The sequence below is a fragment of the Rissa tridactyla genome, chromosome 10 (assembly GCF_028500815.1).
Source record: "Rissa tridactyla isolate bRisTri1 chromosome 10, bRisTri1.patW.cur.20221130, whole genome shotgun sequence".
Taxonomy (NCBI): domain Eukaryota; kingdom Metazoa; phylum Chordata; class Aves; order Charadriiformes; family Laridae; genus Rissa; species Rissa tridactyla.
The window spans coordinates 13,085,943-13,100,612 of NC_071475.1; the positions used below are offsets into that span (position 1 = coordinate 13,085,943).

At 39.6% G+C, this 14,670-nt stretch overlaps 1 protein-coding gene across 1 annotated transcript in view; it reads left to right on the top strand.

Annotated features, from left to right (window-relative positions):
• Positions 1-10,161, top strand: part of CHL1 (cell adhesion molecule L1 like) — a 138,364-nt gene extending 128,203 nt beyond the window's left edge. The window contains exons 25-28 of the mRNA XM_054216117.1: positions 6,142-6,303; positions 6,991-7,122; positions 7,962-8,034; positions 9,945-10,161. Of these exons, the coding sequence (XP_054072092.1) occupies positions 6,142-6,303; positions 6,991-7,122; positions 7,962-8,034; positions 9,945-10,161 (584 nt within the window). The remainder of the gene's footprint in view (positions 1-6,141; positions 6,304-6,990; positions 7,123-7,961; positions 8,035-9,944) is intronic.
• Positions 10,162-14,670: the final 4,509 nt, after the last annotated feature.

Below are 14,670 nucleotides of genomic sequence, written 5' to 3' on the forward strand. Positions count from 1 at the left end.
ATTGCGTGCACTTACCAGGGGGAAGGAGAAAGAGAACGTGATAAGCAAAAGAGTCCTGGCTTCATCATTTTTAGCAATGATAACAGTCTGGAACAATGTTGATATAAAATAGAAAAATGGTCCTTGTTGTACAACATCCTATTGGACTTCCAGGATGCAAAATCTCTTCAGTTACTGGTAAAACAAGTTAAAAGTACTTTAAACTCATCACATCCCAGTTCAGGATCCAATCATGAACTATCATCCATTTTCTCAAGTAGTGAAACTCCTTCTCAACTGTCTTGTAGCCTCCAGACTCACCCTATATACAGGTACTCACGTGCTAGTAACTATTAATCTATCAGCACGGTTTAAAATTTATTCTTCATTAAGAAAAGTAAAATATCCTTTTTTTTCAAGCTAAGAATATGCAATTTCACCTCATTAGTTGCCTTTTCTGGCCTTCAGTGAGCAGCCAGAATAATGTGCTTTGACCACTTGAAAGTCAGTAATTTCTTTGAATAAACTTGTCAGATTTTATGAAATGCATCCCTGCCTGATATGCTTAAAAGGATGATAATGTGGCCATTCATTTCATTCTTCTTCTCTTCTTTTCTTTCCTAAGACTTTGTTTTGGCAGTGGCAACAACTGATTCTGGTGAAATGCTTGAGAACAGAGTAGTATAATTAGTAAAAGCCACAAGGGTCCAGTTCTGCGATTAATGTGTGCTCCTTGCTGGTTCTCAAGCCACCCTAAATTAGGACGCTGCATCTGTCACTGAGATGCCATTGGAGTTTTGTGGCATTATTTGCTGCCTAAATTGTTCAGGCGTTTTTCAACCAAACACGATAGGCTGAAAAAAAATCACTCTTTTCAGTGACCTTCTTGGGGTTTTAAGCTGTGACATGGGAAGCAAGGCGATTGCTCAAAATTAAAACAATCTCTCTTTTTGAAAAAAGGGAGTGATTTCAAAAGTCAAAGTTGATCATTTAAAATGACCCACATAAATGACAGACATAAAACATGGTGCCCTCTGAAATGAAACTCCGAGACAGAGCACTCCAAGTTTCTTTGGGTTTTGATTCAGTGATTGTATATCCATTATGTTCTGGTTTTAGTAACAAAACCATAAAGCTTTCATTGTTCATTTTAAGACTTTGAATAACTTCCACCGCTGTAGTACAGCCTTTGCAGGCTGTGCCGTGGGTATTTCAGAATTTAACAACACATTCTGCCAGGGAAGTGGAGATTTTCAGGTAGAAGCCATGGATTCATTCACATTTTATCATTGATATACTTGATCTGCATCACTTCTATTGCTTTCATTTATTTGCAGTTATCCCTGCTACTATGGTCTGGAATCAGAAAGAAAAGTCAATCTCTTTTTTTAGCATGTACATGTATGTATCACCACTACAAAAAAGTCTGTGTAGGGAAATTTGTTGTGCTTTAAATGATAGTTTTCCCAGCCTGTCATTTATGTGCAGCCCATCTCCTGACGATGAGTTTGCAGTGGCATGAATGACTCAATTTAGTAAGAAAAGCTTCTCTCAATTAAATAAATATAACTCCCTGTATAGATAAATGGGTAGAACGTACCCTTTCTCTACAACTGCAGCATCTTCCCCTGTGAACAAACCATTCAGATTGAATTTTTTGTCAGGAGTAACGTATTCCTTTGGGTTAGCAACACTTTACCAAAAGGTAGATGAGTGGATACTGATAGGAGAAGATCGTCGGGCGCTCACATCTCTATTTCTTCATTCTCCGGTGGAGCAGTGCCGGATTCTGCATCCTGTGCATGCCCAGCGGCAGCGGAGGTAGAGCCCTCTGCTCTGCAGCACTGCCTCTGTCAGACAGGGTTCCTTCGCTGTAATTACTTACCAGAGGAAAACCACCCTTTAGTGTTTGTCTCTAAGATTAAATGCAGGCCCACTGGAATTAGCGAGACATAGAAATAGGCGATATAAAAGCTTTCATTTACAGCATCCTCGTTGCATGACCCAACACCACTGGCGTTGGCAGCTAATACAAAGTCAATGAAATAAAAGGCCTCTTTGTTATGAAAGATCTTAAACAGCCAAAATAGCTCAGATATGAAATGCTGACATACACCAAAGGTCTTTATCAGCTGTTAATAAAATACTGTGGACAATCATAAAGAACTTGGGCAAAAGATATTTGCATTGTACTGCAAATAGATGATAGTTTAATTTCTGTGGCTTCCACTTGGTTTCATTCCACAGGAGAAGGTATACTGTCTTTAGAAAGGGAGTCTTATCTCTAACTTTCCATTGTCAGGCAGTATTTCTTAAATGGCTTACAAACTAATTAACTTTCCCCTTGAAAATATTGATTTCCAAATGATCATTAGCCCTCAGAAGCATAACACAAAATAATGTTCTTACATAAGTGAAAAAAATTAATTTAATATAGCAGTCCTTCTTTAACACAAAGCTTCTTTTCATCCAGAGCTACCAGAGTTTCTGGAGGATTACTAAACACATATTACATGTTGAGAATGATTACTGTCTGTCCAGAAATTCAAGCCCTAATGAAAAATTCATCCAGAGTTTTATTTTCCAGAGAAGCCAGAGAATAGAAGTTCACCAGTTTCATTATATTTCAATGGCAATTGGCACGTAACTCCCACAGGCTTTTTGAAAATCTTAGCTGGAGGGTACTAACCTTCATGACACACCATAAGATGAGGAGAGTAGCCATTTGTTACAAAATAGATGGGTTTAGTTCTCTTTTGCCACAGGCACAGTGAAAAAGGAAAAATACAACTGCCTTAGCCATATGTAACCCCTGGTATTGTTACCAGCCAACCCCCCAGATATACCCTATTTACTCACAACCAAGAGAATCCGATGAAATCTTGGTGAAAAGTTTCTTCTTCCGTCATTTATGCCACTCCCCTCTGCTGCCTCTTCTTTGGCCAGGGGCCCTGTAGCCCATCAAACCCTGTTACTAATTGCAGGCAACGAACCATCCTGCCGCACCCAGGTGCTACACACAGGCTGGGCCGGGAAAAGGAACATGTGATGTATTGCTGTTTCAAACCCCTATCATTTTGAGCACGAAAAATAGGCCTGTTAAATATAATACGCTAAATATATCAGTCTTGGAGTACTTGAAGGAAAATTGTGATTAACTGTTTGTCTTTGCTATTTTTTTTAACTTTTTCCTCTTCTGTCAGCCTGCCCCAGTGTAGCCAACACAAAGAGCTAAAGAGACACAGCAAGAAATGAACAAGCTATAACCCATCTTCTTGTCCGAGCTCAGATTCCTCCTACAAATGGCAATCAGTACAAATAGATGATCACTAACTCACCTAGAAATTCTTCTCAATAGACGTTACATACAACAGGTTTACTAATCTCTATAGTTTAAAATATTCCCAATTTAGCCTGAATCACCTCCTGCGCTAAAAAAGCCCAGAAGATGAAGGATGCTTGTGATGCATATTTATACACTTTTAATAGCCCAGGCAGTAGGGGAAAACTAATGAAAGTTCAACTTTCCATTTATTGCGGCAGATGTATTTAGACAGGTATGGTTATAAATTAAGATGTTGCCTACAATTAGTATTTAGCTACTAGACTGCCAGCTTTTTTAGGTAAGTATGTTTTATAACAGATGTGCTAACTTTTGGAGAACTAGCACTCTTGTAAGTCTTTGGGGGCAGTTTATATTGTTTTTCCCTTTATACCATAAGCTTCTATAAAAAATGTGTGTTCTGTTGTTCTCATAAATCTCAAAGCCCAGTAGGAATATTGTAAAATTGCAGTTCAGTGTTTAATGTTCATGCGAGTCCCATGGTATGGCTGATAAATAGTGGGGGAAGATGAGAAGTGCTGGTGATATGCCTTTATTACTAATGCCTCTTCTCCCTTATTGTAGATTAAAAACCTAACCCGACTGCTTTCAATTTTCTGCAGCTAATTTCTGCAGCTCACTGACCTTTCAGTATGTTGAGCTTTTTCCTTATCTGTATATCTTTGCTTTTATTTTTCAGGATGCTACACTGCTTTTTCTATTCCAGCCACCAAACTTGCCCCAATTAGCAATGCTTTCTCCTCTCTAGGTGCTATATTGAGTGTGTAACACAGACCAGAAAGAAATGGCGTGGAAAGAAACCTCATAATCACCCATCACTGGACAACTGTACCGAGTTTTAAAGAATAAAAAAAATGTTGTTTAGTGTTTTGGGATAGGTGATGTCCAACGGCCTGGAGAACCAATGGTAAATCCCCAGTGCCAGGTCAGGCTGGGCACAAACCCTCCCTCTGGCACCCTGCGCTGCCGGGTGTGCCGAGAAAGAACCCAGCAGAAAAAGGTTATTTTCCAGCCGTATCAGTTGCCCTTTTCTGCTTCTGTGAAGAGCTGGCTGCTCAAAATGAAGAGGCTGGCACGAGCTGGAAATAACTGGGTGATAGATATGGACTGGTTAAGCTGGTGTAAGAAAACGCACAACGGAGCACAGCTGTGGGTGCCACTGAGCTCAGGGTTAAGCATTTTGCTTACCAGGAATTCAGGAGAAATCCTTCCTAAGGAGACTTGTGTTGCGTGCAAATCAGACCGTGTGGTTATCGTGTCATGCAGAAGTGTTATACGGTATTTAATGCACGATGGGTTGAAGGTTCACATTTATTCTTGTTACTTTACGGACAATGTTTACATTAAATATGTTTTTCTGATGTCTTGATTTTAGAACATGTGATTAAAATATACCTGTGGTATCCTGTTGCTTCAATTGCGGTTTGATTAAAAATTATAGCTGTTTCACATACTTCATTTAGCAAAACTTACCCATAGATGGATTAATTTATGCTAATAAACTGTGCTTCGATATCAGCAGTATTTCAGCTGTATGGGTTCTCTCTGGGTCCCAATGGTCTGCTAATTTAACTGCTTATTGTAATACGTGTATAGTTGCCTTGGAAAACTTACCTTGAACTGCTGCTTTGATTGTGCTTGGATTCATCTTAATCTTTTTTTTTTTTTTCTTCAGCTGTCAACTAAGCCTTAATCTCCACAAGCTTCTTGCTTTGCTAATTTACTAGTTTAAGTATTAATGAGTGTTGTTTTACTGTCAGTGCTAATTGGTCAAGCAGTTTTCAAATTATACTGTGCGCTCAGTCCTAAGTTTAGGTGACTTTGGATAAAGCAGGCAAATTAGGCAACTGAACGCAATTAAAGAGTTATATTTATTAAGTGCAGCCCCGCCCCAAGATCTCTCTCCTGCCATGGAGGGCAGGCGCCCTCCCGTGTTGTACCCTTTGGTTGAGTAAAGAAATCCCAAATAAATATCAACACGCAACTCTGAATTTGCTTGGATGAACAGGCTTTTCCCGTTCAAGCAGTGATTGCTAACCTCTGTAGATGTCCTTTTTTTCTGTTATCCACGAATGCTATTTTCAAAAAGCTTATTTAATACCCTGCAATCTTAATGCAGACAGAAATGACGGTAGGCATTTTGCAATGCAAAAGTAAAGAAGGCTCTAAAACCAGGGCTACTGGAATTTCCCTTCTGCCTCTTAATCAAATATTAAGCATTTAAATGCGTAAATATCAATTTAAAAGCAAACTTCAGCTATATCTAAAACAGTGCTTTGTGCAGGCGTTGTGGAATTTAAAAGGACATGGAAAATCATCGTCAGGGGAGAAACGAGTCCAAATCCCAACGTTAATTTTTTTCCGTGAGACGTATAAGAATCCATTTCCAGATAACAAGCTGTCTGTGCTTCCCTGCTGAGTTCAGTTCAATGGGAGAAGCATCAAACCCCAGATTATCTATACAAAGCAAGCCCATTTTCAAGTTGTAATTTTTTAAGCACGCATTAGTTAAAGCAGATCCATAATCCCCCATCAATATTAACTTTCATCCTGGGAAATGTACAAACCCCTTCATAAACATCAGGATTACTTCAGTCTGCTGTTTATTTTATCTGATGGAATATTAAAAATCAAATAGGGGAAATGTTTTTTTACTTCACTGCCTGCTTTTGCAAATCAGATTATCTGATGACAAATGTTAAAAATCCGTGTGTGCCGTATTTGTGTGTTATTTGCATTATTTGTAACTGCGCATTTCACAGGCCTTTTCTTCAACGAATACCATTAATCAATATGACTTGAATGTGTACATTCCATAGGTAAAGGGATCGGCAGGATTTCAGAAGCAGTAAAGCCCACCCAAAAGTTTCACCCCATTGAGGCACTTGAGCCTGGAACTGAATATACAGTTCGTCTAGTGACTAAGAATTGGGTTGATAACAATAGCATTTTTGAAGATGTAATTGAGACAAGGGGGAGAGGTGAGACATGAAACCCTTCAAGGTGATAAAGATTTATTTGGAATGTAAATGTATGTTGGGGTTACATCTTACGTTATGCAGTGAGTGTGTCCCAAAATCATCATTTTGTTGTGTGATTTTTAAGTTGCCCCAAGTTGCACTTGAATCCCAAGGGAGCGTAAACGCATCCCTGGTTCTCGGCTGAGTCCTGTGCTTGATGTGACGCACAATAGCCTGGAACAATTACAACCCTTTAGAAAACAGTTTTCCCTCTTATGTGATTTTTGAAAGGGTAGTGCTGTGATATAATCCATTTTAAGTGTGCCAGTCCAGTGGTTTGCATGTAGCAGGTGCACTTTTAACTCTATTTCTTTCGCAAAACTGCTTTTGCATGAGAGGCTTAACAATTCTCTGTTCAGCTTTCCTATTTGGCATTAATCCTTTGAGTCAACTGCTCTCTCAGAACTACCTTGCTGAAATGTCTGTATTGTGCCTTGTAGACTGCACATTCCCCTTAAGTCTAAAAATGTCACGCTCTGGACGTATTTCTGTCCTGTGTTTCTTGAAGTTGAACACAATAAGTAGTGATAGTCTGATTCAATTAAGATTCACTGAAGATGATGTTATGTATTCATGTTATAGTAGGGTGATGTCCTTTTCCTCTGATTAATTTTCTTTTTTTTTCTACTCCTCTTCTGTTTCACAAAGCCTATGCTGGCATTTACGATGGAATTTCCACCCAGGGGTGGTTTATTGGACTGATGTGTGCCATCGCTTTGCTCACCCTACTGCTGCTAACTATTTGCTTTGTCAGAAGAAATAAAGGAGGAAAATATTCAGGTAAATGGATTTATTGTCCTTTCGCTATGTTCGCATGTTAATAACGAGCATCCTTCAGACTTTTATCTCTGGAGGCTGCAAAGCCGCAAGCAGAAACATCCAATTAGGATTTGTAGCTTTTGATAAATATCCGCAGAATGGATTCTAATGAATATAAGTGAAGCCGTGCTCTCTGTGTGAGATAGCGCTGTGTGCTGGTCAGAGATCTTGCTAAGGCCTTTGATGCTTCTCGTTGAATCTTCCCGTATGTAATCCCCCTGTAGAGCCAAGGTCCTTCACCAGCTGCACCTCTGAGCCTCCGTTGGCTGGGCTACCTGCTCGCTTTACACCTGATAACTGCTGCTTGACATACTGACAGAACGTCCATGGGTACATGCTTAAGAGTAGAGTATTTTGCTAAAAGTAATTCTGTAGTTTTTAAAGCAATGAGTAAGGATTTAAGTATAAATAATTAAGTATAGATGTTGTTGCCTGGAGAGGTGGTCGATAACGCATCCCTGGAAACATTCCAGGTCAGGTTGGACGGGGCTCTGAGCCACCTGATCTAGTTGAAGATGCTCATTGCAGGGGGGTAGGTCTAGATGGCCTTTAAACGTCCCTTCCAACCCAAACCATTCAATGATTCTATAAATACTTGCTAGCTTTCTTAAAACTTAGGGAACGGCCCCAAACCGTTTGTGGAAGCATGCTGGTTGTGTCCAGCCAGAGATGCAGTGCGAGCTGCTGCCCTCCAGGTTAGTCCGCAGGTGATGACAGGCGGTTTTCCCATTGCACCTGCAAAAAGAAAAGTCCGCAGCGGAACATGGCATACAGATCTGTGCTTTATTTCATTTGTACAGTGAAAGAAAAAGAAGATTTGCATCCAGATCCCGAAGCTCAATCAATAAAAGATGAAATCTTTGGGGAATATAGGTAAATAGGACCTGCTTTAACAAGCATTTGTGTTTGTTGGGATTTTATTTGTTCCAGATGTCATCATTATTTAAGACATTTTTATAGCATGCAATTAATGCTGTTTTTCGCTTTCAAAGCAAACCTCGTAGGAGTGGATAATAGTAGGAATATAAAGGTATATCCAGTATACTCAAATCCATCCAGGTTGGGATATAAGTAAATGTTGATGTATCAGTGGTTATTTTTCACTTTTTTTTATTTATTTATCATTGTATGAATAATGTAAATATATATGATAATTTGGGTTCCTGCTGTAATTTCCAATTGCAAGACTTTTGTGTCCTCAGTGGGTTTCTGAAGCCCAGTCAGGCCAAAATCGTGTAATGCGAGGAATGTTCATTTTGTGGAAGAAAGCAAAGCAAAGTTTGAATCGCAGCAAGAAATGGCAAAAACCCAAACAAACCTCACTACAGAAGTTTCTGTAGGAGAACTGAAATAATCACTTTGGCTGCTTTAAAATAACTCAAGCTTACAATATCTTGTAACTGTGGTATGAAGAAAAATATGTCACTATAAAACTGCTGGAAAACTGGTGTCACTGGCCTTATGGGCGTAAAATTTCTGTTGAAATCCAACTTATATATACTACATTATTTGTACTGCAATAGGGGGTTTTTTTCTGCATAATTTCATCTTTATTTAATTTTTAATGCTTTCTAATGGGACAAATATTTAGAAAGGTAAGAAAGTCCTGAGGTTAATAACTTTGACCCCCTCCTTTCCCCTCAAACTCCAAACTCCTCTTTTTTTATAAATAGAAATGCCACGTGTAGAAAAGTAGCAAATATTTTTACTGTGTTGATTATACACGTTATCAATTATATGCTGAAGAGGTAAAGTTCAGGTGCATTTCTCTGTCATTCCTTAGATAGCATTACCAAAGCTTTGACGCTGAGTTGGCATCAGCAAGGGCCGTAATTGAGTAATTACCTACCTAGTTCAGATGCCTAATTTGGGTTTTTTGTAATCTTTTAATCTATGTTCCCAGTCCCCCCAAATATCCTGTTCGATCAGGAGAAGTCAGACCGTTTTTGTTCTTCTTCTGCGGTGCCATTAGAAGGCATGGCCAGTGGAATTTTCTTTTTTTCCTGAATTTTGATGGTCCGTCTGTCCTTTTTCACGACATTGCCATTGAACATAGGCTGCATAGGAGCAGATACAGACACTCTGACTCTGCTTTTGTTTTTCGCTGTTCCTCCCCTTGAGCAGAGAGAAAGTCCATCAGTTATAGTAAGATAACAGGAAAAAGAATGTAAAAAGGGAAAATAGCCCCTTTGTTAGTTATCTAAAATCAAACAAATGCTCACAAAGCAGTAAGACACAACCTAAAGCTGATGCCTCGTCCCACAGCTTTACGTCGGTTCACCCGCCCACCTCAAAAGAAAAATGAAATCAATAGGCCCAGAATATTGCCCACTGTTTTATAAAATGAAAATGTCTCTTTCCATAAGGTGCCGAAGACTTGGCACCAGCACTGTTCGCTGGAACGGGCTCCTCAAATCCTTTCCAGCATCTCCTTTTCTTTCCCCTTCACTTTCTGTCCATTCTTCTGTCTGTCCAGGGCAAAAAGGGGAAAAAAACCAAAAGGCACGTGTAGTTTTCATTGATATTTGGCCTTTTTAAACAGTCCCATTGGTGTAATAACCACAAAACCATGTGTGTGGAGAATTCAGGTTGGCGTGCATGACTGGTTTGAGGTGCACCAGACCAAACAGGACTCGCGGGGTCATATCATTCTCAACGTACAACCCACATAGAACCGTTTCCCTCGCTCTTCCCTCCTGCTGCTTTCTTGCACAATAAAGGAGCAGTTTCCATGCTGGCAATTAAAAGCTGGATTTTTGGAAAGGCATTTCTTTGTTTTGTAGTGACAGCGATGAAAAGCCGCTGAAAGGCAGCCTCCAGTCAATTAACGGGGACATTAAAGCCACTGAAAGTGCTGATAGTCTGGTAGATTATGGCGAAGGGGAGCATGGGATGTTCAATGAAGACGGTTCATTTATTGGAGCTTATTCTGGATCTAAGGAAAAAGGATCAGTCGAAAGCACTGGGAGTTCTACGGCAACTTTTCCTCTCCACGCCTAAAATATAAGCAAGAATGATTCATGTTTAATTGTGATATTTATCCTGATTAGTACTCCACAGTTACCACACGTGATTGGAAGCAGGTTGCCAATTGAGCCAGTCAGGGACCTGACATCCAGGTAATATAAAAATAAGTCACTGCCGCTAAAAGATGATTTTCCATCCTAATTTCTAGGTGTTTTCTTCTAATTAAAACAAAACAATTCTTTACTATACAAAATGTCTTACTCGGTCTTACCAAAACAGAATTTCTCGGTGTTACATCTGTATACTTAACTCCTACTCCCTGTGTTTCTTGGGTTTGGAATATGTTTCTCTGCGTAGTATTTTTTTTCCTGTATGGCTGTGGTCACTTTGTATATACGTTTATATGTAGTATTCCCTCACGTACCGGGGCCTCTGCATTGTAGAGGTAATAACACAACAGGAAAATCAAACAAAACCAACAAAGTGACACAATGCATCCTACTGAGAAAAATGATAATTTAAAATACTGGAGAAATATATTCTATATATTGTATAATTTTTCATAAAGAGATAATCTCCTTTGCTTATGATGCACTAAAATTACTTTAGTGGTTACAGCTGACTGCAGTTACCAATACTTAGAGATGCAACTTCATCCACAGAGAAATTGCTCTTACAAGACAAAGCTCTGGCCTTGTGGATGAATCTTCTGTCCAGTAGCTGGCACTATTTCCTTAAATAAGTTAAGCTGCAGTATCTTTCCTGTGGCAAGGCAAAACAGGGTTCCCATCCACCATCATTAGAAAGTATTTTAATTTGTTTTCCCGAGGCTCTGCAAGCCGCATTTCTAAGCAAAATGCTTGCTGTCTGTCTCATATTTGTATATTTGTGCGCTAGCATACATTTCACGGAGACGTTGTACATATGATATTAATATTGACACAAGTGAAAATCAGCCTTGTTTTATTTTGAAATGAGACATGTTGCTAGCATGAGTCTGTATAGCTGTGTAGGAATGAATAGAATTGCTTCTCAATATGAGTTTGGACCAGCAAACCTAGTTTTCAGAAGGAGTTGTGTGTATTGCAGCCATATAAATCTCACACCTTCCTAGCATCGCATAAAATAGACCTATCTGACTTTCAAGAGATCATTTATTTTCAGGCTTTTCATTGTTAAATAAACAAAAGCAGAAGCAAAGAGAAGATATTATGGCATAGTTTCTTTTATATTTTGTTTACTGAACGCTGGTTTAAATCTGGTTCTTTTCTTTGCCTCTCCAACACTAACTCAGCAAAGCTGTACAGCACATTTTTTTGGTCTTTTTGTATTGGAATTTCCTGAACTTCTTTAAAAGCACTTGTATTTTTGAATATGCTTATTTGAGTAGAGTATCAATACGGCTTCATTTCTTCTTGCACTTAAAAATCACTGCCACTGCAATTACAATATCTTTAAAATAGTTACTGCCGGAGGAATAGATCCTAAAAGCCGTTTTGCATTGTGGTGGTAATTAGGCAAATATCCCCACTGGCTCCTTCGTGCTCTCCATTACTTCAATGGAAGAAAGAGAGGAAGCAAGAATTACTCACATGGTTACGAGTTTCCAGTAACGGCTACGATTAAGCCCCGTTAGTGGCCCACAGAAATGCAGGTTGTTCCCAGCAGCACGGCCACGGCTGGTACACGGCTCACCTTACACTTGGGCTGCTCCCCAGCGCTCAGCCATTTCTCAAAGCCGTAAATGGCCTCTGGTGCTCAATGCTTCTGCATATCTCTTCCTCTTTTTTAAAAAAAAAAAAATTTTAGCTTGTAAAGGCCTTTCATACAGCCTCTGCTTGGGAAAAGCAACCCCCAAACAGCCAGCCCAAACCCCACAATGATGCCGTGTCTGTGTGTGAGTGTAAAAGGGTGAGTGGAAATCTGCCCTGAGTCAAAATCCACCCCGCTCCATGTCGGTGACCCAAGTCATTCACTTTTTATTATTTATGAAGTTTTATTTCCAGTATTTCACTCAGTCCAAAAGCCAAATAAGTCCAAAGTCATTTGAAAAAAAATCTTCATTTTTTAAAAGAAGGGAGTGCGTAATTGGAGAAATATGCAATTTGGCATCTCGTCAATGTTTCCCACCAGGAGCTTTATCTGCTGACCCTTGCCTGCTGCAGCCCGAACCGGATGAAGTCTAAGAACTGATGAAGGTCGTGATGACCTTTGATGCAAGCTTTGGGCTGTTTTTAATGTATTTCCTTTAGGAATCGTCCGCACTAGCCCATGCTCAAGGGTCTTTGAGGGGAGGGCTGGGAAGGGCTGTACCGGAGCCCGGCAGAGCTCTCCCGGACACCGACCAGGGCAGAGCATCCCAGCAGGGGAGGCTGAATGTGACCCATCCGCAGTCCCAGCCCTCCGTTTTCATGGACTTTGGGTCGCTGCAGATCAACCAGACTCATTGTCCCAGAAAATGCCGATGTTAAACAGACACAAATTTCAGATCATATTAGTGAGTGTCAAATTATCGAATAATGAATATAAATCCCCCGTGCTATCACTTGCTCTGTTGCTGCTAAGAGATGTTTATGACATCCCTGTGATGTGCTACTCGTCTGCGCTGGTGTGAGCGCTTTTTCTATTAAAATTTTAATTCAGATCCTTAAATCTTAATGTTGGTGTTTCATGATGCCTCAGGGCCTAAAAATCATACAGTGACAAAAAAGATGTGCGACGGAATTTGTACGGTGCGCACTGACTTTTGAGGAATATGCCCAATGAATATTAAACAACTGGATAAAACTCCCGGGGAATCTCACTCACCTGGGCTTTTTTCTCTTTCTCCATCATTTATTTTCCTTTTTTTTTCTTCCCATTGGGGTTTTATTTTCTATTGTAAGGGTACTACTCATACAGTGTAGCTTGGAAAGTGCAGGACACTAATGGGTTTTTAGAGATTTGCTTTCAAAAGTAAACCAACGGAGAAAGTTCACATTTTCCTGAGCAGTTTTTTGTCATTGTCACTGCATTTTTTTCCTAGGGCAGTGTGTTACAGGCGAGAGGAAGCGTGGCCATGTAGACTGAATAAAAATTATCACCACCTGTGCTGCAGTTCTGAAATAGTACATTAAATCCAATAATTATTTTTTTTTTAACTCTGGCCAGGAGTGTTTATTAAAATTAGTTGATGGAAATCTGTGGTGATTTCATTAATTAATACCTAGCAGGGAATTTCAGGCTGCCTGCTGGGAGGAGGGAGTCAGGGATGGCCAGACCGTGTCGGAGAGGGAATTAGTAATTATCCAGTGCCATGGCTGTTGGCTTGGTTACATTTGGTTATGATTCACCATTACATTTTGCTGGCAGTACGAGTGTGAGAGGGGAAATGACACTTTCAGATTTGGTATCTCTGTCAACCCAGGATGCAATTTCACCCAGCAAGGAGGAAGCATTTCCCTGGCCCCAGGAATCCTGGCTTGCGGATTTAAGCAGCCTCCCCTGGAACAAGAGAGGGGTGGCTGTTTCTCAAAACATTGTGCTCTTTTGACTGCGTGTAAGATTAAGCAAATAAAATCAGCTCCTCCTAATTAATGGGAAAAAAACCCTACCCCTGTGTGCTAGCTCCCATGCAAGCGAGCCGTTTGCATTCACAGAGCAGCGTACTATCGATTTAGTATGGATTGTAATCTCAGACCTAGGTTTTTGTTTAAAAAAAATAAAAAATATAATATACATTGTAATTGCACAAGCAAGAACATGTAGGAATGGCCCCAGCTTTGTTCTCTGGCAAAACTTGGGGACCGAGTCTCAAGAAATCTTCGCTTGCGCTTGACTCTGCTCTTCAGTGAGGATAACGGTACAGGATTGGTAACGAAGCCCTTCTGGGGCTGGGTCTTTAGGAAGAGCAGAATTAGGAACCAAATCCGAAAATGACTTTCCCCTCGGATAAAAATGTGAGTGTACCTATAATAAATTAAAAAACCTTCTTTGTAACTTAAGTTTTAATTGTATCTAATTAGCATATCATTTAATGATTTATGATATTTGTTCTGTTGTGTTATTATTACACTAATTTTAATGAGTAGCTCTTTTTCTAACTACTTCCATTGACTGAATGGGTCAGATCCAATGCATGAGAAGTTTTAATAAAAGTTTTCACGCCATTATTATTTTTTGAGATGAAAACACATACTAGCACAATCTTTCTATATAAAAAGGTGGGGGTTTTTAACAGTAATTCCACATTCAGTTTTGTAAACTAAAGCTAGAATAAAATTCACTGATCCTTGTGTGCTTCTGAAAGGAAATCTCATCGTGATTGTTTTTTTATAGTCATTATTTTACAGTTGAGTGCTAAATCTAGATTATTTTACATATCTGTAAGAAGTAAAGTGAAATTCTTCATGGCAAGAGAATTTCCTTTGTTTGACAATGGATCAAGCCCTCAGCTGCTTCTCTGTTAATGTTTAGGATTTCAAAATAAGGCGTATAAACCGGGTTGGAGTACCAGTACATGTTTACATTGCAGCTCCATATCCTTCATGTCAAAGTCTCAAG